This window comes from Lutra lutra, chromosome 4 (genome assembly GCF_902655055.1).
Source record: "Lutra lutra chromosome 4, mLutLut1.2, whole genome shotgun sequence".
Taxonomy (NCBI): Eukaryota; Metazoa; Chordata; class Mammalia; order Carnivora; family Mustelidae; genus Lutra; species Lutra lutra.
In genome coordinates, this window is record NC_062281.1 from 196,134,522 (window position 1) to 196,157,057 (window position 22,536).

Genomic DNA, 22,536 nt, shown 5'->3' on the forward strand with positions numbered 1-22,536 from the left:
ACCACGGCTCTCCTGAACCGTCCAGGACAACACCCAGGGTCCGGCTTATGTAGTCACACGTGTGCATGCGTGTGCGTGCGTGTGCATGTGTGTGATGTGTGTACAGACTGTATTGAGTAAATTGTCCTAGTGTGTGCCTGTACATGGGTTGGTGTGTGTGCATGTGTGAACATGCCTACACACACACGTGTGCTGTGGGGCATGCCTACATACACATACATGTCAGCATGTGTGAGCTCGTGTGAGCACGCCTACATATGCACACGTGTGTGCACTGTGGGCGTGTCCCCGTGCGCATGTGTGTGAACATGACTGCATATACACATGTGTGTACACTGTGGGCATGTCCCCATGCCCATGTGTGTGAGCTTATGCCCTGGTGGGGCCTTCCTGTGTGCACATGTGCTTGTATGTGCACGGCAGTGCATACAAGAACGGATTCCAGGAAAATCCCACCGTCCCGCGGATCCCAGAGCAAGTCCTAAACTCAACCCTCCGGATGTGCCAACGCGCTCTCAGAAACCAGAATGTCCCCGGACAGCAGCAGAGAGAGGGCAAGAGCTTCCCCTCTTCCAGATTTGGGAACTGCCACCCAGTATCCCCAAATCCTCTGGCACAAAGTTAAGCAAAAGACCCCAGAAGACAGGGTTCACCATGGACTCTAAGTCCCTACCCAGCTCCGGCAGGACAGCTTGCCACGGTCCCAGGCGCTTCTTCTCCTGGAAGCCTGGGGAACAGAGTCTCCAAACCCAGTGCGGACACGGACGGCGCGGCGGCCCAAGGCCCCCGGACCATCAGCAGCCGTCCGCACGATGGTGGGCGCCGCCCCTTGGGCCGCTTGACCCCATGTCCCTGCTTCATTCACATGCCATCGTCACATCGTTTCAGGTGAGATTTTTGATCTGTGGGCCGCGTCCAGAGGCCCCCCCAGCCAGACTCCTCTCCCCACACACTTGCACACGAACGTGCCTTCCCCAGGGGCAAGAAAGTTCCAGAAACCCAAAATAGCTGCTGACAAGACAGCCTGGACCCTGCAGGTGTCACAGCCATGATAATACCACATTCACGTGCCTTCGGCCTCACGTCCATCCGAGCCGGTGAGAGATGTCAGGAGAGGGGCCGCCGGGAACACCTGCCCCGGAGAGGAGGAAGGAGGGGTGGGCCTCACTCCCATCGGACACACGGATGGAGTCTCACCTTTCCAACCGGGCCAGCCCTTCTCGGCTGGGAAGGGACAGAGGCAGAACTGGACGCCTGTGTCTGCCTCGCAGGATCTAGAGAAACGCCCCAGCACGGCGGGGCAGGCTGAAGGTTCCAAGGAAGGAGGGCACAGGACACCGGCCCCCGGCCCCTGTTCTGTCCTAACCCAGCAGGGATGGGATAGGTCAGCGAGCCCAGGAGCTGACCCATGGTGACAAGGGCACCATGAGTGTGGCCCACGTGTGGCCCCCAGTCCAGCCCTGGTAAGGACAAAGGATGATGCCTCAGGGCCCCACCTCTGCTTCTCTGAAACTAAACTCACCCTCAGCCAGGGTTTCCTTGGGGGATGTCCTTGGAGCCTGGCAGGTTGGGGTCCCATCCCTGTTGGGGGTCCTGCTTATCAGCAGCTGTCCTGTGTCTCTCAGCCTGAGCCAAGGGTGACTCCAGATGGAGGGATAGGCCGGCCTGGAGGTGCCCGTGCTGGACCTACAGGGGTCCTGCTTGCTCCTGAAGATCACAAGCAGCAGGAGGTCTCGCCCAGGCACGGCCTGAGACCACCCGCCTGCCTTCCCCTCGCTGGGGGCGAGCCTCCCCCCCGGGGCAGCAGGTGGCCCATTGCTGTCCTCTGCTGCCTCCGAGATTAGCTAAGATGATGGAACGGCTTCTCCCCTCTGGAATTCGGGAAGTGAAGACCACATACCAACTCTGAGGCCTGGAGCTGGTGGCCTCTGACCTGAGGAGCCTCAGGAACTAGGGGGACAGGCATCCGCCCCCCGCCGACGGCCCAGGGTGACGCTCACGGGGGTGCTCACCATCCATCGCCCCTGGCCTGCCTGCCGGCCCAGGGTCTGGGGGCCTCTGCCTCTGGGCCGGCCAGGGAGGGGAGGGCTCGGCTCGGTTTTGCCTTTACAGATTCAGGGTGTGTCAGCGGGTTGGAGGGGAGACGTCACCATGGCCTCTAGGTGCCCCTCCCGGGTGCCCTGTGGCCAGAATGTGTCCCTTTGCCGTGACCACCACCCCGTGACGGGGACCAGCACCATGAGCATGGCTTCTCGGGAGGTTCGTCTCCAGCCTGGGGGTCCGATGTCCTGCAAAGCCTGCCACCCGCCTCCCGGAGCCGCCCGCGGCCCACTCCCCAGCACCCCCACCCGTCACAGGCCCTGCACAGGAGGCCAACGGTTGCTCCAGGGCCCAGTGAATAAAGAGTCGGAGGCTCTTTTTCAGAACAGACACGGCTGCTTTCCTCCCTGCCCCTCCCTCACGGTGCCAGCAGGAGTCTGTGGGTCAAGGAGGGGCCCCCAGGGGCTTACGGGACCCTGCCGCGGAGGCACTGGGCTTCTCCCCCTTGTGGCCGCGGCCCCTCCCCTGGAACGAGGGCGGTCTGGGTCTGTCAGCATCGGGAGGCAACCTAAAACCCTGGCCAGGGAGCACTGGGGTTACAGCAAAGAAGGACCCCTGTGTGGGCCGCCAGCCGTGGGGGCCGGGCGGGGTGGCCAGGCTGGGCCTCGGACCAAGTCTGCCGCCATAATTAGCAGATGAGATTCAATAACAAACAGCTTTGAGCGGCTTTATCTAACCCTTGGAAGGGAAGATTAACGCCTTCGATGGAGAGAGAGTTAAGACTCAGGGGCCCCTCCGCTCTGCAGTTCCGGCTCCGGCCGAGAAACAAGAGCCCCTCTTGGGCCTTCGCTCGGCTCCCCCCGGGGTTCCAGGGACTTGCTTTCCAGCGGCCTGTGCAGTCCTTTTGTTCGGCTGCGAATGTGCGGCCCGTCACACGTGCACACGCCCCGGCTCCCTGACCACGGCCAGAGCACCCCAAGTCGAGGCAGGAGGCCCCCATCTCACCAGCTCAGTATCGGAGGCGCGGGGGACATACGCAGCGTCTGCCCCTGTCCCCGACTGACTTGTTGCTGCTCGGATCCTATCGGCCCGGAAGAAGACGAGACGACACTGAGCACACTCTTCCGAACAGGAGCCCGAGGGGAGTCCTCCTGGTGGGAAAGTGCGCCGGCCTCGCCGAGGCTCACGGTCCGCGCCGGCCGCCGACCCGTGTGTGAAAGCCCGGGCTGTCGGCACAGTCGCCGAACGATCTTTGGGAGGTCTGAGGCCAGCACCCGGCCCAGCTCGGCAGCCCCATTGCTAGTAACATCAAATCACTTCCAGGGAAAAATCGATCTGTCCCTGACAGGTTTTCCTCCCGCTAACGTGATAAATAAATAATTAGCCACGTTGTCGGGCTGTTTCATTAAAGCAAAGGACGGCTGGACTGGACTGCGATGGAGAAGCCGATCGCTGAGACGCAGTCCGGCCGCAGCCCCACGTTTCACGGTACCATTTGTGTCCTGTCAGTCACTAGCTGTGCGCCCAGCCCGAGCTGGGAACTGAATGCCGTATTCAGAAAGGTGCGCACAGGCGTGTTACTGCAATTTAATATTTTTGCACACAGACACATCATTATCTTGGAACCTGACACTGCAGCATAATTCTGTAATTTTTCAAGAGGCCCTAATTTTTCTCCATGTGAGCACTAGGGCCCAGGATTATCCAAACAGCTCCGTCCCCTCTTTGTCTCTCCGGGGGCACAAACGTGCAGGAAGGTTCACACAGGCCGCCCGCTCTCTACCTGTGAGCTTCCCTGCCGCCTTCTCCCTCAACCACCTGCGGCAGACGGCTCTGGGCCCCACAGCCACGGTTCCAGACACCACAGAGAACCGAGCTGCGTGGGGGGCTCGGTGCAGAGCCCAAGTGGGCAGGAATGGTGCAGCAAAGAGCGCGGCCTGACGGTCTGTCTCAGGCAGACACAGCCCCACGCTTGCCCACGGTGCACGGCCGCACCCGCGTGGACGGGTCTGCACCCCCCGACACCATCTCTGCGCACAGACCAGAGGAAGGGGCTGTGCCGGGGCCGCGTCTCCCTCCAGCAGCAGCGGCTCTGACCCACAGAAACGCCCCCCAGTTTTCAGGCAGCTCAAGAATGCACTGGCTTTTGCAGGAGTGAGAGGAGGGAGAAGTTTGCAAGGGAGGCCAGACCCCCCAGGGAAGCCTCCTGGAATGAGCAAGTGGCAGCCTAGAGGACGCTGGCCCAGCCCAGTGCGCACGCCACACCCCACGCTCACTGCCACGGCCCAAGCAGCTCCGTAGAAACTGACACTATAGACGTCGTCACAAGCTCCCCGCCAAAAGGGACTTGGGGCCTTCCGGCAGCATGGTGCCCTCCCCCGCACCAAAGCCCCAGAACCAGTGCCCAGGACCACGCGGGATCTGACCCTGATGACACCTGCCTGCTTGGGGAGCTGGGCCAGCGGGGGATCAGCAGCCACTGCTGAACGGAGGGGTGAGGGTGTGGGGGGACAACACAAGCCAGAGACACTGATTCCCAACACAGTAAAGACCTGAGCATGTCGCTTCCCTGGGACTGGGGGGGAAGCTGGGTACCCGGCAATCACAGGAATGCTGGGAAACAGCCCGCGTCTGGACCTTCACCTGACCTGCCGCAGGAGAGCCATCGGCGGGCCCTCTGCGCCAGCGGTGGCAGAGGCTCTGCCTCAGGAGGGAGGAGGTGTGGGGGACCTGCGAGGGTGGACACCCCACGCTTGCCCGGGGCCAGCAGGGCTCTCCCGTGGTCACCATTTGGGCTCCTCCGGTGAGCGTAATTTCTAGTCTTTGTTTAAGTGTTTTATGGACTGATGTGGCCCGGCCTCTCTGAAGACGCTGTCACAACCCATTGAGCAGATACAAATGTCTGAGTGCTTTTCCATGCGCGCCCCTTTCCCTCACAGACGCAACCAGAAGGAGCAATGGAAGTCTATTATGGAAATCCATATTTCAGCATAATATTGACTACCGGCTTCTGAATATAGATACAGGGATTAAACCGTGTCTCGGGAAAGAGTTCCCAGCCATAGTGAGTCCCTATTCATCATGCGTCGACCCAGGCATCTCATCCCAGTGCCGAAGTGTCGGAGATGCCCGGCCTATGCCAGGTGCCAGAGACGCGCACATGTTTCAAGGGAGCCACCGAATTTAAAACACGGAGACTCACAGAAGCAGACAAATGGGCAAAGCTCCCATCCGAGCATCCCTCCCTCTCAGCCCCTCCTTCTGGCCTTTCTGATTTGAAACAGACCCACTCGCTGGGGGTCCAGCCACCCCACCAGCTGAGTTGCCCAAGAGGGAGCTGCCCCCAGAAGCAATGAGGTTGGGGGTGGCCCGTTGGTCTGATCTGACTTTCTCCTCAATCAAACAGCTTGGACACAGAAGTCCAGATCCCAGGGCAAGGACCTGTGGCCCCAGACCCGTCACGCTGCCCAGAGTGTGGTGACATGACCAGGCCTGTCCCTGGGGGTCTGACCCACAGCCAGGGGGCCTTGGGGGGCCTCAGGCACGTCTCAGAGCCCTGCACACAGTAGGCCCAAGGACGGCGTGCTCCACTCCAGGAGCAGGAAGGAACGGGCAGATGGCACGGAGCCCCCAGAATAAACAGAAGATCCTGACACCCCCAGGAGCTGGGGGGCGGCCTCTGGGAGGGGAGAAGAGCTGGCATGTGCCACGGGCTGTTGAACCCCCCGAGATGGACGGAAGGATGGAGAAGGGATGGGGACGGGGAGGTAGCAGGAGGGCGTGGCTGGACTCCGTGTGGGCGAGCATCTGGCTGCCCATCAGAGGGGCCGAGTCAGACCTGGGCACCTGTGGTCCTCGGTTTGAAAATAAAACCGCGAGCTAAGGCTGTGGTGTGCGTGTTTTACTCCGAGGCTGAGCTGCACAGCCAGAAGCAACGCAGGGCAGAGCGACTGAGCCGGAGGGCTTCACGGCAGGCGCGGCCGGGATACAAAGAGCAGGGCCATGTGCTGGGGGCCGCACCCCACACCCTCGGCTGGGCAGGTGCACACTGGCAGGCTTGCACACCCTCCCTATGGCCACCCCTCCCCGGGAGAGCCCAGGAATGGCTCAGGAGGCTGAGGGCCCGCATAGCATCTCCCCAAGCAGACCAAGGGAATAAACCCCAAACTCACTACCTGTCTGGCGTGGGAACTCTGTCCCACCCCCACCCGGTCCCAGGACCCTGGCCAACATCACACCGGACCCTTCTAGAACATTCCATGCCGTCCCACCTGCTGGAGGCTGGGGGGCAAGTAAGATGTAGATGCACATAGGTATCTGGGTGCTGGTGGGAGGGCGAGAGGGCAGCAGAAGGCAGTGAGAGGAGCCTACCTGACAGTGGGGGGGCACGCGGGCAGCAAGGGTGGGACGCGGGACCCAGGGCTGCGGCGCACGCAGTAGGGAGCCAGAGTGAAGCCGGTGCTGGGGTTCTGGGGCAGGGCCAGGCCTGTCCCACAGGGGGTCTGGAGAGGAGCACCCAGGTCCGGGGCTCCATATCCGCACCGAGCCTTTGGCTTTCTTCTTCTCTCTGAAGTGAGGAAGTAGACCAAGGCCTTACTTCTTGATGCTTGACTCAGCATCACGTTGCGTGGAGAGCAAACCGCAGGCCTGAGGGCCCACCCTGGACACGTGAGTCCGGGGTCTGGGTCCGAAACCCAGCCCCGCGGGTCACACTCCTGATGAGCAGGCAGGGCCTTCAGAGCTAAGGACGCGGCGCCCATGTCCCCTCGATGCCCCCACCATGCCCCGCACTGGAATCCCTTAGAGAATACCAAATCTACCTGAATGCATGGGGGGGAGTCAGGGAGGCCGAGGGCAAGGCTAGGGGTCAGCCCTCAGTCCGGCCAGAAGTGCCCGAATATGTCTCCCGCAGCACCCCCCAACCCCCAGGAATCCCCTGCTGGGACCTGGGAAGCCCTGGAAGCAGCCACAGCCCCATCCCCAGCTAAAACCAGGCTGACTGCGGCCTCTTCTTCCTCCTAACCCCCCCGGGGGTGGGAGGGGACAAAATCCTGGAGGAAGCCTAAGGCCAGGCTGAGCCCCAGTGTCTCTGCCCGTTGGCAGGGGCCCCATTTGGTCCGCCTCTGCGCTAGGAAGAGCCAGTGCCCACTCAGCAAGGGCTTCAAGTCACCTCAAAGTGCACCCAAGAGCCCGGAGCCCTCCCCCAGCTCCCAGTTCCTGGTTGGATGGGACCCTCCGATGCAGTTCCGGATCCCTTGTGAGCCCCTCTAGGCACTCGGCCTCTGGAGGGAGGGAGGGGCGGGCACCGGCTGTCACCTGCGTCACCTGCGTCACCTGCAGGGTCCGCCCAGGCTGGGAGATTGCTGATCGCCCCTGCCCCGCCTTCCCCAAGGGGTGAGAGGTGCGGACTGAAGGCTCACGCCCTTCCCGGAAGTGTGCTGTCACCGAAAAGCAGCCCGAGTCTGGGGAGTCTGGGGAGTCTTGTAGAGAACGCTCCCGCCAGGTTCAGAGAGGCAGTGCGTGAGGGTCACCGGTTCTCTCTCTTCCTGAGCAGGGTTTTGGGAGTGAGCAGAGCCAACGCCGTTCCTCGCTTCCCCAAGTGTGAGCGGGGAACGCGGGCCCTGGGGTGTTTCTGCCCGGATGCCAATGAAGCCCTAAATCCCGCTCTACTTCCGGATCCCTCTGCCCACCACGGTGCGGGGGGGGGGGGGGGGGGGGGGGGGTCGAGGCTCTGTAGCACAGTCCGGGCTCCCCTCCGGCCCCTCCAGCCCCGGGCGCATTTTAGACCAGGATCGCGGGTCAGACCAGAATGAAAAGGTGACCCACCTTATCACCCACCTTATCACGTTTGCTTAAGGACGGGGTCCACTGTCTCCACCCGGAAACGCGCATGTTTGGGGCTGGGCGTGGCGCAGACATCAGTGTGTAAAACGGGCACGGGGTAGCGCAGCGCCGACTTCGAGGAGGTAAAATACTCATCAGGACCCAGACGTGTTTTAAGATGATCATAAATTATTTTAACAGTGCATTTGCAAAGGGTTATAAAAACAGCCGTAATATATTTTTTTCCTTAGATTCTAGAATTACCAGTGTGACAGCTAATGCAATAATGATTTGTTTCAAATGCCAGTGTTTAAGCTGTATAAAGCTGATTTTATACATTTTTCCAGTAGGCCGCATTGTAGTTAATGAAATTAAACACACCAATCGCATGTGTCCCCAGGGGACGAGGAACTGAACACACCACTGGTTTATTTTTTTATTAAAATAAATTGCACCCAGCAAGATGGACTAATTGCATACAGAATTGAAAAAGAAACATTCCATTGATATAATTAAGCCAATTTTCATGGACAGAAATAGTTATAGTGGATATAAAATAAGCAAAGCCTTCACCAGAATCTGACTTCCCTCCTTTTTTGCACAGAATGTTAACTATTAAACAAACATGTATCTCGGGGCCGAGGCACGGCTCTCTGAGAGCTCCGGGGCATTGTTCCTGAGTCTCAGGAGAGGCTGGCCGGGCGGGCCAGCCAAGGATTTCATGGCAGAAGCCCCAAGAGAGAGAGTGGTAGGGCAGGAAGAGGCCCTCCCCATCGCCCTGGGCCCCCGAGAGCTCAGGGGCACTGGCCAGCCCGGAGGGAGAAGCACAGCCCCTTCTTCGGAGCCGGAGGTCCCCGGAGCAACGGCGGTTCAGGCCTGGACCTGGAACTACAGCCTTGAGCTCCTTCCTCCGGGTGGCTCAGGTCCGCGCAGCAGCGGCTCCACCTCTCCCTGATTGCCTGGGGGGGAGGGGAGGTGATTATTTCCCTCCGGATTTGGGGTGAGGGTGGGCAGGCAGGCCGGCCCTCCACCTCCTGCCTTTGCTCGGGCAGAGAGAGGCAGTACGTGGTAGGGGGATGCTCCTGAGGTTGACCCTGATCAGCCCTTCTGCCATTCTGCACCTGCCCTTGGGAGGGGACACCCAGAGCCAGGGACCGGGGCTGGAAAACCCCCGCAAAGCCTCCTGCCTGGCCTGGGGAGTCCGGACCCTGGCAAAGAACAGCCAGTCTGGAGGAGGCTGAGGACACAGTGAGCGGGTTGTGTGCACAACCTGTACGGACACGGACGTCTTATTTGCTTTTAAAAACCAGACCAGTTTCAAGCTAACCACTGTCTTTGGGAAAATGCTTAAACCTTGACACATAAAAAGAGAAAATCCGCTGGCATTAAGTGCAGCGTAGAGCACCCTAAGGAAGGGGGCAGGGGAGGGTGTTCGAATAAGAAACCTGGGGAGCTTTACCTATGTGGAGTTCAGGTTCATCCTTAACTTGCTGTGTGACCTCGAAAGAGCTACTTGACCTCTCTGTGTTTGGGACTTTTTTACCCTAGAAGTGGTGCGCCCAAGGCCAATTCCCCTCCTCAAGGTCAGGGGAAAGGAGTGGGGTCATGTCTAGTAGGTGACCAGTGCACCTCTGCGGTTCCTGGACCCCCTCCTGCCTCCCGGAGGATCGGGCACGACAGGGACAGGGGCAGCTGCAGCCCATTCGGGCTTCTCAGTGGGCAGGTGCATGGGATGAGTGTCCGGGGCCAGTGCACCCCATGGGCGAAGCTGGGCCCGAAGGCGCAGGCCAGGAAGAAGGCAGAGTTGCTCTGGAGAAGCCCGACCTCCACCCTGCGCTTTGGTTCCCCTCACCATCTCCCTCCTCCCCACACCACCCTGACTTTGACCCAGGCACTGGAGCGCTCTCTGGATCCTCTGTGCCCAGATCCCCAAAGCAACTGCGATGGGGACGCGGGCGGCCGTCCCACAGAGTCTGGGTCACGGTCAGGAGTCGGGGAGTTGGGAGCTGGGAGCCCGCCCTTCTCTGTCCCGGAAGCCAAGAGGCGGAGACCCTTGGGGCCCCATCACCGGCCCCTGAGGAAGAGGAGGAGGGGGAGGGAGAGGGGGAGGAGGAGGAGGAGGAGGGCGCCCACCGCTGGCTGAGCTGGGGTGAAGGGCGCCCAGGACGGCAGGCACTGCCTCCGAGCCGGCTGCTTCGTGTAAACGGCCAGCAGAACCGTTCCTGTGGCGCGGTAGTTACGGGACTTTGTGCGTGCGGAGAACAGGGGGCTGCAGCAACGCTGGCTCAGTCCGGGGGTCCCCCGGCCCCTCCGCTGGGCCGGCCGGTGCTGTCTGCAGCCCTGGGCAGCCCGCGTCTGTGCGCGACCGCCACCACACCGCGCAGCAAGGCCCGGCTCCTCTGTCCCCTCGCCAAGTTTCCTTCCCGCAGGGGGACAGTGCTCCGGCTGTCCTTGTCCTCCTGGGCCCGCTACGCGAGCTGTAGCGTCCAAGACTTGTTACACGGGTTTGATTCAAAACCTGATAAATTGTCTTTAACGCTATTTGAAATTTTTAAACGAAATTATTCAAAAGATTTTTAATCCTGGATAATTTTTGTTGAAACTCTAATTATACATCACCTTAATTACCAGCCCCAGCCCCCCAAGGATCCCTAATTGCCTCCTAATTGAATAAAACAGGGGGCTAATCGAGCCTACAGCGGCCCTGCGAGCTGGCTGCCTCCCCCTAGGGGCCCAGGGCGGGGGCGGGGGGAGACTCCGGCTGGTCCCACCGCCAGCACCCGGCCTCCCAACAGGAACGGCGGGACCAGGTCCCCTGCCCCGTGCTGTGCCCAGAAGGGGAACTTGGGGTTCTGGGGAGCCGTGGGGGCCCACAGGGTCCAGCGGCCCAGCCCGCACCTGCTCCCTGCCAGGGCCAACAGGATGTGCAGGGTGACCTGGCGGGTGTCCCGTGGTAGAGACCTGAGGGCACAACTGGTGCCCTTCCCCTGGGAGCCCGCTCCGAGGTCACCCGACAGACGCGACTTGGCATCCGCCCCCGCCCACTGACCTGGGCACCCAGGCACACCTGCGGGGCCAATGGCGGAGTCAGAGCCCTCAGGCACTCTGTGCGCGGTAGCGGGGCACCTGGCCTTGGCCGCCAGCCCTGCACCCCGTCCCTCCCCCGCAGCCTTGGTGTTTTCGCCCGAAGCGGGGTGAGACGCTCGACTCCTGCCGGACACTTCCTGGCACTGCTGCCCTCCCAGGCATCCAGAAAGGAGGCTGCCATCCCGGCTGTGGGGAGACGGGGCAAACGTCCCCTGGCGGGCAGCACAAGGGCAGGGCCCCACAGAGCCAGAGCCCAGCTGGTTTCAGCCCGGGAGAAGGAGCCGCCTAGGAGCTCAGCCTCCAGCCGGGCTCCCAGCACCCTGTCACACATACACCCCTCCGCACCCACATCACGCTCGATCGCACACACCAGACGCCCAAGTCCTGCCTGGACCAGAGATAGCAGCCGCCCACCTCCACCGCAGGGGCAAGGTGGCAGCTGTCCTGGGGACACTGTCCCCAGGCCTGGAATATATCCTGTCTGGTTGTCAACCACGTCCATGGTGAGCAGGTCTCAGGAGCGGCTCGAATGGGGGCCAGGACTGGACTCCGTCTCTGGGAACACACCCTCCCCTACACAGGGCCCCCCCACCAGCCGTGCCATGAGGAGGTCAGGAGGCTGCCTCGGCTGAGCTGACCCCCCCCCCACCTGCTCGCAACGGTGGCAGACACACAAAGCTTTTGTTAGGCACTTTGCTGGGAAGTGTAGGGGAGAGCCGGCCCCAATTCCCCCGCAGGCCAGCAGCACCCTGGCCAGTGTGAGGGACCGGGGCCCACCTGTTTTCACCCTGCCCCCGGCTCCTAGGTTCACACTAAGGAGGTGCTCAGCGCGCCAGCGGCCTCTGCCCTCGGGAAGCTGGACTCGGAGCCCCCGTGTGGGCCCAAAGGTGCTGCTAGCTCGGTCAGCATGCAGGCCCAGCCCCAGAGGCCCCCGGGGGTGGGGTCCTAGGGAAATACATACAAAATTCCAGCCCCAGATGCACCATCTCGGGCGGCCCTCGAGCTCTGACTCAGGCGGTGACCCTCACAGACAGGGCTGTCCTTCCGGGTGGGCCTGACACATGGCGTGAGGCACAGCCCAGCCCCACATTCTGGCCTATAACCGTAACCTCTCCTTCCTCCCCCAACCCCCTGACCCTGGCCGTGAGGTTCTCTGGGTGGCCCTGGGGCTGCCAGGCTGCCTCAGCTCCAGGTAATGGAGTCTGGTCCCCAGGGACATCCACATCTGCTTAAAATATTGTCCAGTGAAATGAAATTCCCCGGCGGGTCCTGGGCTCTGTGTCAGGCAGCGTGGCCTGTGGCTGCCTGGGCCACCTTCCTGGGGAGGGCTGGGGGTGCCGTCCGGACTCCGAAGGCTTTCCAGGGAGTGCTCAGTGCAGGCTCCGTAGCGTCTGCCCCGACACACTTGCTCTCTGCTTTGGCGTTTTCTCACCAAGGACTCCCAGGAAAGGGAGACCTGTGCTCCGCCCCACCTCGGGTCTGGTTCTCTGGCCTCAGGGCAAGGCTGTGGGATGCCACTGGCCTGGTTCTAGGTCCAGAGAAGAGCCCCGGGGGGCCACCTTCCCCACCTGTCAGGGTGGAACAGACAGGGAGGGCCGCATGGAGGGCCCACTGGGCGCGGGACGCTCCCCCCCGTATCCTGGGCTGTTTCCGGGGCTGCGCTGGGGGCACTGAGCCGGCCTCTCACTTGCTGCGAAGGCCCAACAGCAGGAGCGCGGCACTTCCCACCTTCTCCCAGCTCCGGGCCCTTCCCCAGCCACAGCCGGACCCTGGCAGCTTGAGGCCCAGGGGCAAGACTCAGAGGAAGCTGCTGTGCTCACACAGACCCCAACATGCACAGGAACACCCACAGGCTGCCATGGGCACACAGGTAGCAGGCCCACAGCCCTGGCGCACCAGCCACAAGACACTAGGGCCTTGTTCGCACCAAGAGGGGCTAGAGGTCACGGGAGACGGAGGAGGCCGAGGCCCTGAGCACGGGGCAGAGGAGACAGGCTGGAAAGGGGTGTCTCAAGGACGAGCCCAACACAGCGACGGGGAACTCCAGCGGGGACCCGCAGAAGCGGGGAGCTGCTTTTCCCCGGTGCTCCGCGGCGGATGCAACCCCTACCACCGAGGGGCCGCTGTCGAGGGAGCCGGCCCACCCAGCCAAGGGAGCAGAACTTCCTCGGAAAGTGTCGGGAGTTTCTGCCCACCAGGCTCATGCTTAGGGGCTCAGCCCTGGCGCGGTGGGGCTCGGCCGGGCCGCGTCAGGCCGAAGAGGAGCGAGCTGCACGGCCCGGTGGTCGGACAGGGATCCAGGGCAGCGCGCGCCGGCGCCCCTGCCGCGGGTGGGCGGGCGGCCGGCGGAGGAGGGGGCGGCGAGAGCGGGCGGCTCGGGTTCCTTCCCGCGCGGCGCTCGGCGCTTCGCTGTAGCCGGGCCTCGGCGGGGCTTCGGGAGCCGCGCTCGCCCGGCCGCGGCGCCGCCGCTCCCACCTGCCCTCTCCCCGGGCCGCGCTCCCGGGCCCGCGGGCCTCTCGGCCGATGGCGCCGGCGGTCGGAGCGCGGAGGGCGCGCGGGTGGCCCCGGGCGCGGCGGCGGGCGGCGGGGCGGGCGGCGGGCGCACCCGGGCCGGCGGCGAGGACCCGGCCGGCGGCGGGCTGGGCGCGCGGAGCGTGGGGCTCGGCCCGAGACGGAGCGAAAGAGAAAGTAAGACCGGGGACCGGGCAGCCTCGCCGGGGGCAGCTGTGTCCCCTCCGGGCCTCGAGTCTGTGCGGGCGACCAGGGGCAGGAGGGTCCGAGCGGGGTCCGAGCGAGGCCGAGGGCGGCGGCGGCGGCGGCGGGCGGCGGGCGTCCGGGCGGGGACCCTCCCGCGGGAGGCGCCGCGCGGGGCTGCCCGAGTCCCGGAGCCGCGGAGGAGCGCCCGCCGCCGCGCGGGCCACCAGTCGGGAATGAACTTCCCCGCCGCGGTTCCGAGCCCGGGGAAACGTCTCCATTTTGCTGCCCGAGTGGCCGAGGCCGTCCTGCCGCCGCCACCCTTGCCCCTGCGCCCGCGGAGCGGGGTGGACGCCGGCCCGCGCCCCCTCCTCCGCCCCCTCCCCGGCCCGGGGTCTCCCTCCTCTGCGCCCAGCTGGCGGACGCCAAAGGCGGTGCTCTAGCGCCCACTATTTCAAAAGCCCGGAATATGATTTGACCAGGACTGAGAGCCACTGCGAGAGAGAGAGGGAGAGAGCGAGCGAGGAGGAAAAAGTTGCTCTCCCCTTTCGCCAACTTTTCGCTAACTTTCGCTTTTCGCTCCCTCCACCCCCTGCCCTCCCCCTCCGCCCCCCTCCCCGGCCCCCACCGCGCGCCTCGGGTTCCCGGGCCCGAGCGCCTGACACTGGGGTGGGGGGGAGGGGGTTCGCGAGGAGGGGGCCGGCGCCTTCGGGGAGCGCGCGGCCCGGGCGCCCCGAGCCTCTGCGCCGAGCCCGGCCGCCCCGGAGCGCGGGAGGCGGAGCAGCCCCCGGGCCGCGCGGCCGATCCGAGGGCCGGGAGCCCGAGGCGCGCCGGCCGCGCCCCGACGCGCACCCCTGGCCCGGGCGCCCCGGCCCCGCGGCCCCGACCCAGCGGCGCGGCGCGGCCGAGCGCGGGAGACTTACTTTTGGCTAGCTTCCGCGCCCTCGCCTTGGATCGCATGGTGTCGGCTCGCGGAATCTCTCTCCTCCTCCTCGAGTCCAGAAGCAGCCACACACTATCTTCATCTCCCCAGCATTGTCAGTTTGGACACCTTCGCACATGCGCACAGAGCACTCAATCTGACACCCCTCGCCGGGGCCAAAAAAACTTTGCAATGTATTCATCATCCTCATCGTCGCGCCGCCGCCCGCCGCCGCCGCCTCGGCGCGGGATTGGGGGGGCTCTCCTCGGCCTTCCCGGTCTCCGTCCCACTTACCGCTGCCCCCCCCGCCCCCGCGCCCCCTCCCCTTTCCAGCGCAGCTCGGAACTGGCCCTTTAAGAAAACACTCCGTGCTCGGCGCGCCCGCCCGGGGCCCGCACCCCGGACACTTTAAAAGGACCCAGGTGGCCCCGGAGGCGAGGTGACTATCCCCCCACCCTTCCCCCGCGCCGCGCCGCGCTGCTGCTCCCGCCCCGGCCCCGGCCGCAGGCGGAGCGGCGGCGGCGCGGGTCCCCGCGACTTCCTAGCCCGGGGGGGACGCGCCGACAGTTCGGACGCGGGTCTGGCCGGGTTGGCTTCGTTCTGCCGCATTTATGACTCATTAAAAAGCTTTGCGTTCGCCGTCGCCCAGCCAGCTTCTCTCCCGGTCTCCCCCGCGGCCCCCGCCCCGGCCCGCCACCGCGCGAGGGGGTGTCCCGGCCCGCGCGCCGAACCCGGCTCCTCCGAAGCCCCCTCCGGCCCCGCCGCCCCCCTCGGGCCTATCCGGCTCCCGCCCCTCCCCTTCGCCCCCACCCCAGCGCCGCTGCTCCGGGCTTCGCCGCTCGAAGACAACAGCCCCGGCGCCGCCAGCTCCGCCACAGCCCCGGCGGGCGGGTGAAGCTCGGACCCGCCGCCCTCGGTCCGCGCCGAGCCGCGGAGAGCCGCGCGCGGGGCACCGGGAGGCAGCCCGGAGAGCGCCGTCCGAACCCCGGGCGCCCGGAACCTCGCCGGCCTCGGGGCGGGCCCGCGCACTCCTGCCTCCGCGGGCCCCAGGTGAGTACGCGGCGGCGCGAGCGCCGGAGCTGGGCCACCTTCGGGGAAGGGGCCTCCCGCGGCCCAGGTGAGTCGCGGGCGGGGAAGGCCGGCGGAGCAGGTGGCAGAGCGCGCGGGCGGGAGCCCATCGGTTGCTTCTGCCGCGCAGCCCTCCGACGAAGAGCGGTAGGCAGGATGTCCGGGCAGGGGCCTGGTGTGGGCAGTGAGAATTCCTCCTTCGACTGTGTCTGGGATTCGAGAATGAAATGTGCAGAAGCAGGCGCTGACCCAGGCCCTTCCCTTACCAGGATTCCGCCAGGCTCCGAAGACCTGGAGCTGCCCCAGAGTCAGTCTGAGCAGGGCAGAGGTCGAGCCTTTGGTGCGGGTCTCTGGTGCCCCGGGTGGGCTCTTGGCTGTGCCACTCCCCATTTGTGTGCCCTGAGACTGGTGGTGCCTGCACCCAGACCTGCATTCGCCAACCCCCAGCCTTTGAGCGGAGGAGGTGGACCGGGAAGGGTGGAAGGCTAAGGCGGAGACCCCGGGGTCCTAGCAGAGGCATCCTGGATGGGGAGGGGTGCCTGCCCTGCGAGACCGATGCTACCCCAGAGGAAAGGCTCCACAGAGCAGGGCTTGGTAGGAGCAGAGGCCGGGCGCGCTGGGCCTTCCCGCCTCCGCAGTTCACAGCTGCTTCCCTGAGTTCCAGCGCCCGCGGAGCTCCCATGGTTTCCGGGCTGCCCAGCCTTGCGCCCTGCTTGCAGCCCTGGGCGGAGAAGGTGCTCTCTGCCCTGCTCTGTTTCTCAGTGAGCTGGACACAGCCTCCAGCTTTTAGGGCCCTAGGTGAGTGTTGACGTCGGCGGCAGCACCAACAGGGACAGGGGCTTTGGTACACAGATGGGGGACAGCTAAGTCGCACTGCCCGCAGCCCTTCGGAGAGCCTGTCGCCCGGCCCCACACTCCGTCCCCATGGGCTGGGTGGAGAACTGTGCGGTCCAGAGGGGCCTTGAGCCTTGCGACCAGGCTCTGGGTGTTTGGGTGGGTGGTCCCCAAGGGAGACTAGGGCCTTACTGCAGTCTCAGAACCCACTTAGTCCCCAGGTGGGGGGGGGGGGTCGCTGGAAGAGGAAGGAAGGGACCAGGAGCTCAGAGCTGGGAGCCATTCCGGTCACCCAGCCAAAGCAGGCTCCAGGCAGGGAACTAACCTGATCGGCACCATGGCCAGAGAGAATACAAGGTCACTGTCATACACCAGCATCCAGGACCCTCTTGCCTGGAGCCTCCTAGCAAGGGTAGGAGGCCTGGGGAGAATATAGTGGTGGATGCACTCCCACCTGCACAGAAGGTCCTTCCCCACCCCCCCATCCCCCACCCACCTCACCCCGAACCAGCTCAGGCTTCCTTTTCCCCTGGAGTGGAGGCAGCTGGTAGGCTCCAAGGTTACTAAGGCCCAATCTTCTTACAGGGGTGCCGCAGCTCGCTCTGGCCCTCTCCCTCAGCTGAGAAGGTGATTAAAATCTTCCGAACCCCGGCCAAGCTGGGCCAGGACACTCTCTGGACTCTGGGACTGTACACTTTCCAGGGCCTGGGGGAAGAGGTCAGGAGGCTGCACTGTCTCTTCCCTGCCCTCTGCTCGGGCCCTGGGGTGGGCCTGGGGGGCTGCCGCTCAGGGCCACCTGGGGCAAAAGAACCTGGGATCAGGAATGACCAGGAGACGGCCTCCGTGCTGACATCCCCAGGCAAAGCGCTCGCTCCCATCAGCCCCAGTCAGTTCCAGGAGCCTGGGCAGACTGTCCCCAAGGCCATGGCCCTGGCCTGGCCTGGCTGGGCCCTGCCCCCGCGTGGCCGGATTTAGAATGGAGATCAGGTCAGGCTTTGCAGAGCAGAGGGAAAGGCAAAGAAGGGGGAATCAAAGCGGGTCAGACCCTGGCCCAGACGTGCGACATCTGGGGATGGGGAGGTGGGGGACCAGTTTTGGGCGAGTGGGGGCCAAACAGGAGGAGAGGAGCAGTTTTCATTTTCCTGACAGTGAAATGTTGAAGGGCAGTTTTCAAACCAAGCCAAGCTTCCGGGAGTCTCGTGGCCTGATGCTGGGCTTCGGGGACCGGCTATGGACCGGCTATGGAACGCAGAAGTGCTGCTGCCTACCTTGGTTTCCTACCGGGGGCTGAATGGGCCATGGTGTGGTATGGGCTGCACGGGCGCATCGTTCAGACCACGGGGTTTTGGAACAGTTTTTGTTGCTGGAGTCCAGGGTACAGGATAGAGGACTTTTCCTGTCAACTGTGGCCACAGCCTGGAGTCCCACTTCAGCCAGGAGCTCTGCCTGCCCCACTCCCCCAGTCTTTCCAGCAGGCAGGGAGGTGCCCCTGGAGACAGCATCACTTGAACACTTTTGGGAAAGGGCCCTGTTTGGGAGGGTGAGCAAGTGGTCCTCAGTGCTCCAGGAAGCCTCGTAGTGGGCAGGCAGGAAGGGGGACCCCAACTCCGGACGCCCTGAGAACCCCATAAATGACAAAACCACCTAGAGCTTACTGTGCACCCCAGAGTTTACTGTCTTGGACCAGAGGGTCCTTTTGTTTGGCTAGGACACGTGCTCCATGCCATCTCACAAGGCTTGGCCCCAGGAGAGGTCTGTGCCTCGGCCTGTGTGTGCTCAGAGATGCAGGGTCCTAACCAATCCAGCCACCTGTGCAGGCCTCTGGCCCCAGGGAGCCCCACTTAGGCCTGTGCAGTGGGAGGTGGGAACGGGCAGGCCTTTGCCAGTTCTCAGGGCTCCCCTTCCCCCTCCCCCCCATTCTTATCTGTGCCCCTGAAACTTGGCCATGGGCTTTCAGGCACTCTGTCTCTGGCTCAATTTGAGTCCAGGTTAGGTTTTGCTCAGTCCCCCCCTTCCCCCCCCCCCCCGCCCCCATGCCTGCTCAGAGAAACTCTGCTCAGAGTAGCTAAAAGAATAAAAGTGCATCTCCCTTAGTTTACGTATGGGCTCTCCTCAGAGATCTGAAACCGCCCCAAGGGTCCTTGCCTCACCCCCATCACAGGAGCACTGAATCGGGCTGAGATGGGGGTGGGGGGTGGGGGTGTCTGTCTCCCTCTCTGGGCACCTTCTCCTGCCCTACATTAGGTGGAAATGTCTCCCAGATTTGAGCAACAGAAGGGCTTGGAGACCACCAGGGATGGTTGGGGACAATCTGGTTTGGTTCCCACTACACAGACAAAACGGAGGTGGTCTTGGCACCCAGAATGGGACTCGGTGGGGGTTGAATGTGGAGGCCTTCTAGCCCTGGGGCCAAAAGCCAGCTTGAGTGTTCCTTCTAGAATGGGGGTGGGGTGGGGCACGATAGCCTTCAAGGGATTCGGCTTCTCCAGGGGGGTTCCATACTCTTCCAGCGTGGGTTCTTCCTCTGGGGGTCCCCCAAGACTCTGTGGGTAATATTCCAGGCCCCCTTTGGCCCTTTTTCCTACCTGGAGCCCAGGGAAACTGGCTGTGACCCAGCTAACTTCAGAGGACAGAGAACAGAGGCCCTGATTTCTGGCCCAGCAAGTTCACCAAGCCAGTGGCAAAGCTGTTTGTCCCCTGTGCTGCGCACAGCCAAGGTCTCCGAGGGCCCACAAGCAGTCGCTGCTCTGGACTCGGCGCTGGGAGTGCTGGGGCGCTCTCAACCAAGACTTCCAGGAATGTGAACCATGTTGTCGATTTCGGAACAAACCCCAGATGTTTGGAAACCTACTTCCTTCACAGGCAGGAGGACTTGGTGCCTCGCAGATGGGCAGCCTCTTGGGAGGGTCCCCAAGAGACTTCTCTGCCCTAATCTGCATCCCGGGGTCCTGGCCGGGGCAGCTACCTCTCAGGAGCGCAGATGCGAGGCGCAGGGGCACCTGGGGTCCGCCACATGCATTTGGGGGGCGTAATCAGGGATATTTGGTTTGGTTTGTTTTTAAATTAAGAGATGGAAGCTGTGGGCCTGAACTCCCCGTTTGAATTCCCTGGGAGGGAGTTGGCTTCAGTGTCCCCGGCCCAAACCGGCTCTCCAGGAAGCTCAGGAAGCCCCTAAAAATCCTGCTTCCCCGGGCGCGCAAGGTGGGCCGGCCGGTGCGGCAGCTCCGCGGCGGGGCTTCCGCAGCTGCGCGCAGGCTCCGGCTACTGCTGCGAGAGTAACGAAGGGCATCGCCCCCCAACGCTTCCTCTCTAACCCCGACCTTTAAAAATCCGCCAACAAACGCCGTTGCCGGTTCGCGCCGATCCTGAGCCCTGCGCTTGTCCGGCACCGCCCGGAGCGGGGACTGGGCGCCGCGCTCAGCCTCCGGGCTGCGGCTTGCGCGCCGGGACCGACTTCGTCCCCTCCCTGAGCGTCCCGGCCCAGCAACGCCGCAGAACTTCGCGCAGCCGAGGTGGCACCGTGGCCCGGCCAGACGCTGCCCGCGTGGACGCGTTGGCTCCTGCTCCCGGTTCCAGCTGCGCTCCGGCAGGGACCTGGTGGCAACGAAAACGGGGAGTCGAGTCGCTTTCCCGGGACCCGAGTCCCGGGGGCTGCTGAATGGGAGTCCGCCCTCCGCTTCCCCCAAACGCCTGCAGCCTGGACGGTGTAACTTAGACTCCCCAAGTCAGCCTGCGCCCGGGTTCACATCCCGCGGTTGCAAAGCCCCTTCCTTCTCCTCGCTCGGCCGTGGTCCCTGACCCCATACCTAAGACCTTCTTCGTTTGGAAACGGAATTTCGCCTCCCGTCCTGCGGACTCGACACCCCACAGACGTAATCCTGGGAATGCGGGACGGATTGCATCCCGCCTCAGCCGCCGCATCTCTGAAGCGGGGCCCAACCTCCCTGAGCCTCTCTCACAGGTGTAGGTGGGAAGGTGGGAGAACGGACGGACTGACAGAAAACCCCAGAGGTGGGAGCGCAGCGCACCCCCTGGGGCCACGTTTACGCGGGGAGGCCCAGAGGTGGTGCCAAGCCTGGAAGAGGCGCGCGGCTGCTCTGGAGCAACCTGGCCTGTGCCTCCATTTGTGCCCTGCGTCCGAATCGCGGTGCTGTCCTCTGCCGGGCTCCGTGGAGGGAGTGTTGGTGTGAGGGTCCAGCTCCGGGGCCAGAAGTCTCCTCTCTGCCCCTGCACAGTGCTCTGCTGGCTCGGCCGAGTGACTCTTGATTCCCATTGGGGCCAAAAAGCAAGGAGGCTTAACACCCCAGCCTCCAACTCGCAGGGCGGTACCACCCCAAACCCCACAGAGGGCAGGTCCTGGGCTGCTTGAGTGGGGACCCAGGGTGACATCGGGACGGTGCGGGGGTGGGGGGGAGGCTTGGGTTGGGGGAGAACCAAGGGGAGGGAGCAGGGCCTGACCACACACTATTCCGGGTAGTTCCGGTGGATGTGGGGGGGGGGAGGGAATGGGTTGGCTAAGGGGATGCCCAGCTGACACCCCCTCCCCTGCCCCCTTTGCTGCTTCTAAACTGGTATTGGTGGGGGGTGGGGGACAGGTGGCTGATGAAGACCAGGATAGCTTCTGGGGAAGGGGAACATTTACCTCTCCTGCTGAGTAACTAGAAGGTAACAGAATCAGTCAGAGGCCTCCCTCCCAGGCCTGGGCCTCTGCTTGGGCCCCAGGGGCCAGTTCCCATGACCTGGGGCTCTGGGAAGGGAGCGGGCCTGTGCCTCTCCTGTTCTGGTGCGTGATGCCTGGGGCTTCAACACCTGGAGGGCCCGTGAGTGTCCAGCTCCATCTCACCGTCACCTCTTCCCCCTGACAAATCTTCAATGAAGGGCCCTGGCCCCAGTGGCAGGAACACCCCTGCACACAGCCCCAGGCCCCCTGCAGCCCAGGCCTGTCAAGAGACCTCACGGAGGACCCACTGTGTGCCAGCTTGGGGCCAGGGTGAAGATGGCAGGGTCTTGGTCTTGAGCAGCTCTTCCTTCGTGGGACACACCCCTGCGCCCCCAGGATAGCAGCAGAATTAGGATGGGAGCGCAGGGTGGGGAGCCACAGAGGGATGGGGTCACAGCCTTCCCTGTTCCCCTCTCTGCCCAGGTAAGGAGATAGTGGGGGTGGGGGGAAGACAGAACTTCAGCTGAGTCAGACCCAGCTTCTTCCTTTCTCCCTCCCTAGTGGCCCTCCCTCCTCTCAGGCCCCAGCTTCCTGGGCACCCCAGTCTCTTGGGTCATATGGGGGAAACAGGCCAGGGGTCTTGTGGTGACAGCTGCATGTAGGTCAGGGTGGCACTTCTTGGGGGCTCTGGTTGTTGGAGCTGTCGTTAGTAGGGATCCCAGTGCTCTTGGACCCCTCCTCATCCAGAACCCAGGTCTGCCTCTAGGAGCTCTGAGCTGGAGCCCTGGAGAGCAACTTCTCACTCCCTGGCTGGACACGGAGGGCAATCAGACTGGGAAGGACAGGGTTCCTGGGGGCTTCGGGTCCCGCTCACCCATGCGGATCTTAATGGGCTCCCAGAGCCAGTCCCCACCCTGTCGACCTTGGCCTGCCCTAGACTTGATGGTCTCTTGGCCCTTGGGATCAGTGTTTCCACCATGTTCGCCCCTGCCTTCAGGGAGGCCGAGGCTCTGGGGTCATTCCTGCATTCGCTGACCTAGGGCTAGAGGTCCCTGCAAGGCGGCTGCTCCTGGAATGCTCCGTCCCACAGTGCGGCCCAGTATGAGGGCTGTCTGCCTCCGCACACCTGCGGCTTCCAGGGCATCTAGTGTCCTACAAAGCCCAGGGCTGGCCCCAGTCTGGAAGCCCCAGTGAAGGAAAGAACGAGTCACTCACGAATGAAGGGCACTGAGTGAGAAGAAAGGGATCTGCGTCTGATTTCAGCCAGAAAGACCGAAGGAGACAGGGGGTGGGGGGCAGCCTTCCCAGACATCACAGTGGAGGCAGCAGCCCTGCACTGAGGGCCCGAGGCTGACTGGCCTGTCCTTCACCTGTCCCACCTCACGAAGGGCTGCCCTACGCTCAGCAG

General features: G+C 63.7%; 1 protein-coding gene across 4 annotated transcripts in view; it reads right to left on the reverse strand.

Moving 5' to 3' along the window:
* Positions 1-14,899, reverse strand: part of PRDM16 (PR/SET domain 16) — a 299,784-nt gene extending 284,885 nt beyond the window's left edge. For all 4 annotated transcript variants that reach the window (XM_047727114.1, XM_047727113.1, XM_047727112.1 and 1 more), the window contains exon 1: positions 14,568-14,899. In XM_047727114.1, coding sequence (XP_047583070.1) covers positions 14,568-14,604 — 37 coding nt within the window. In that variant the 5' untranslated portion in view covers positions 14,605-14,899. The remainder of the gene's footprint in view (positions 1-14,567) is intronic.
* Positions 14,900-22,536: the final 7,637 nt, after the last annotated feature.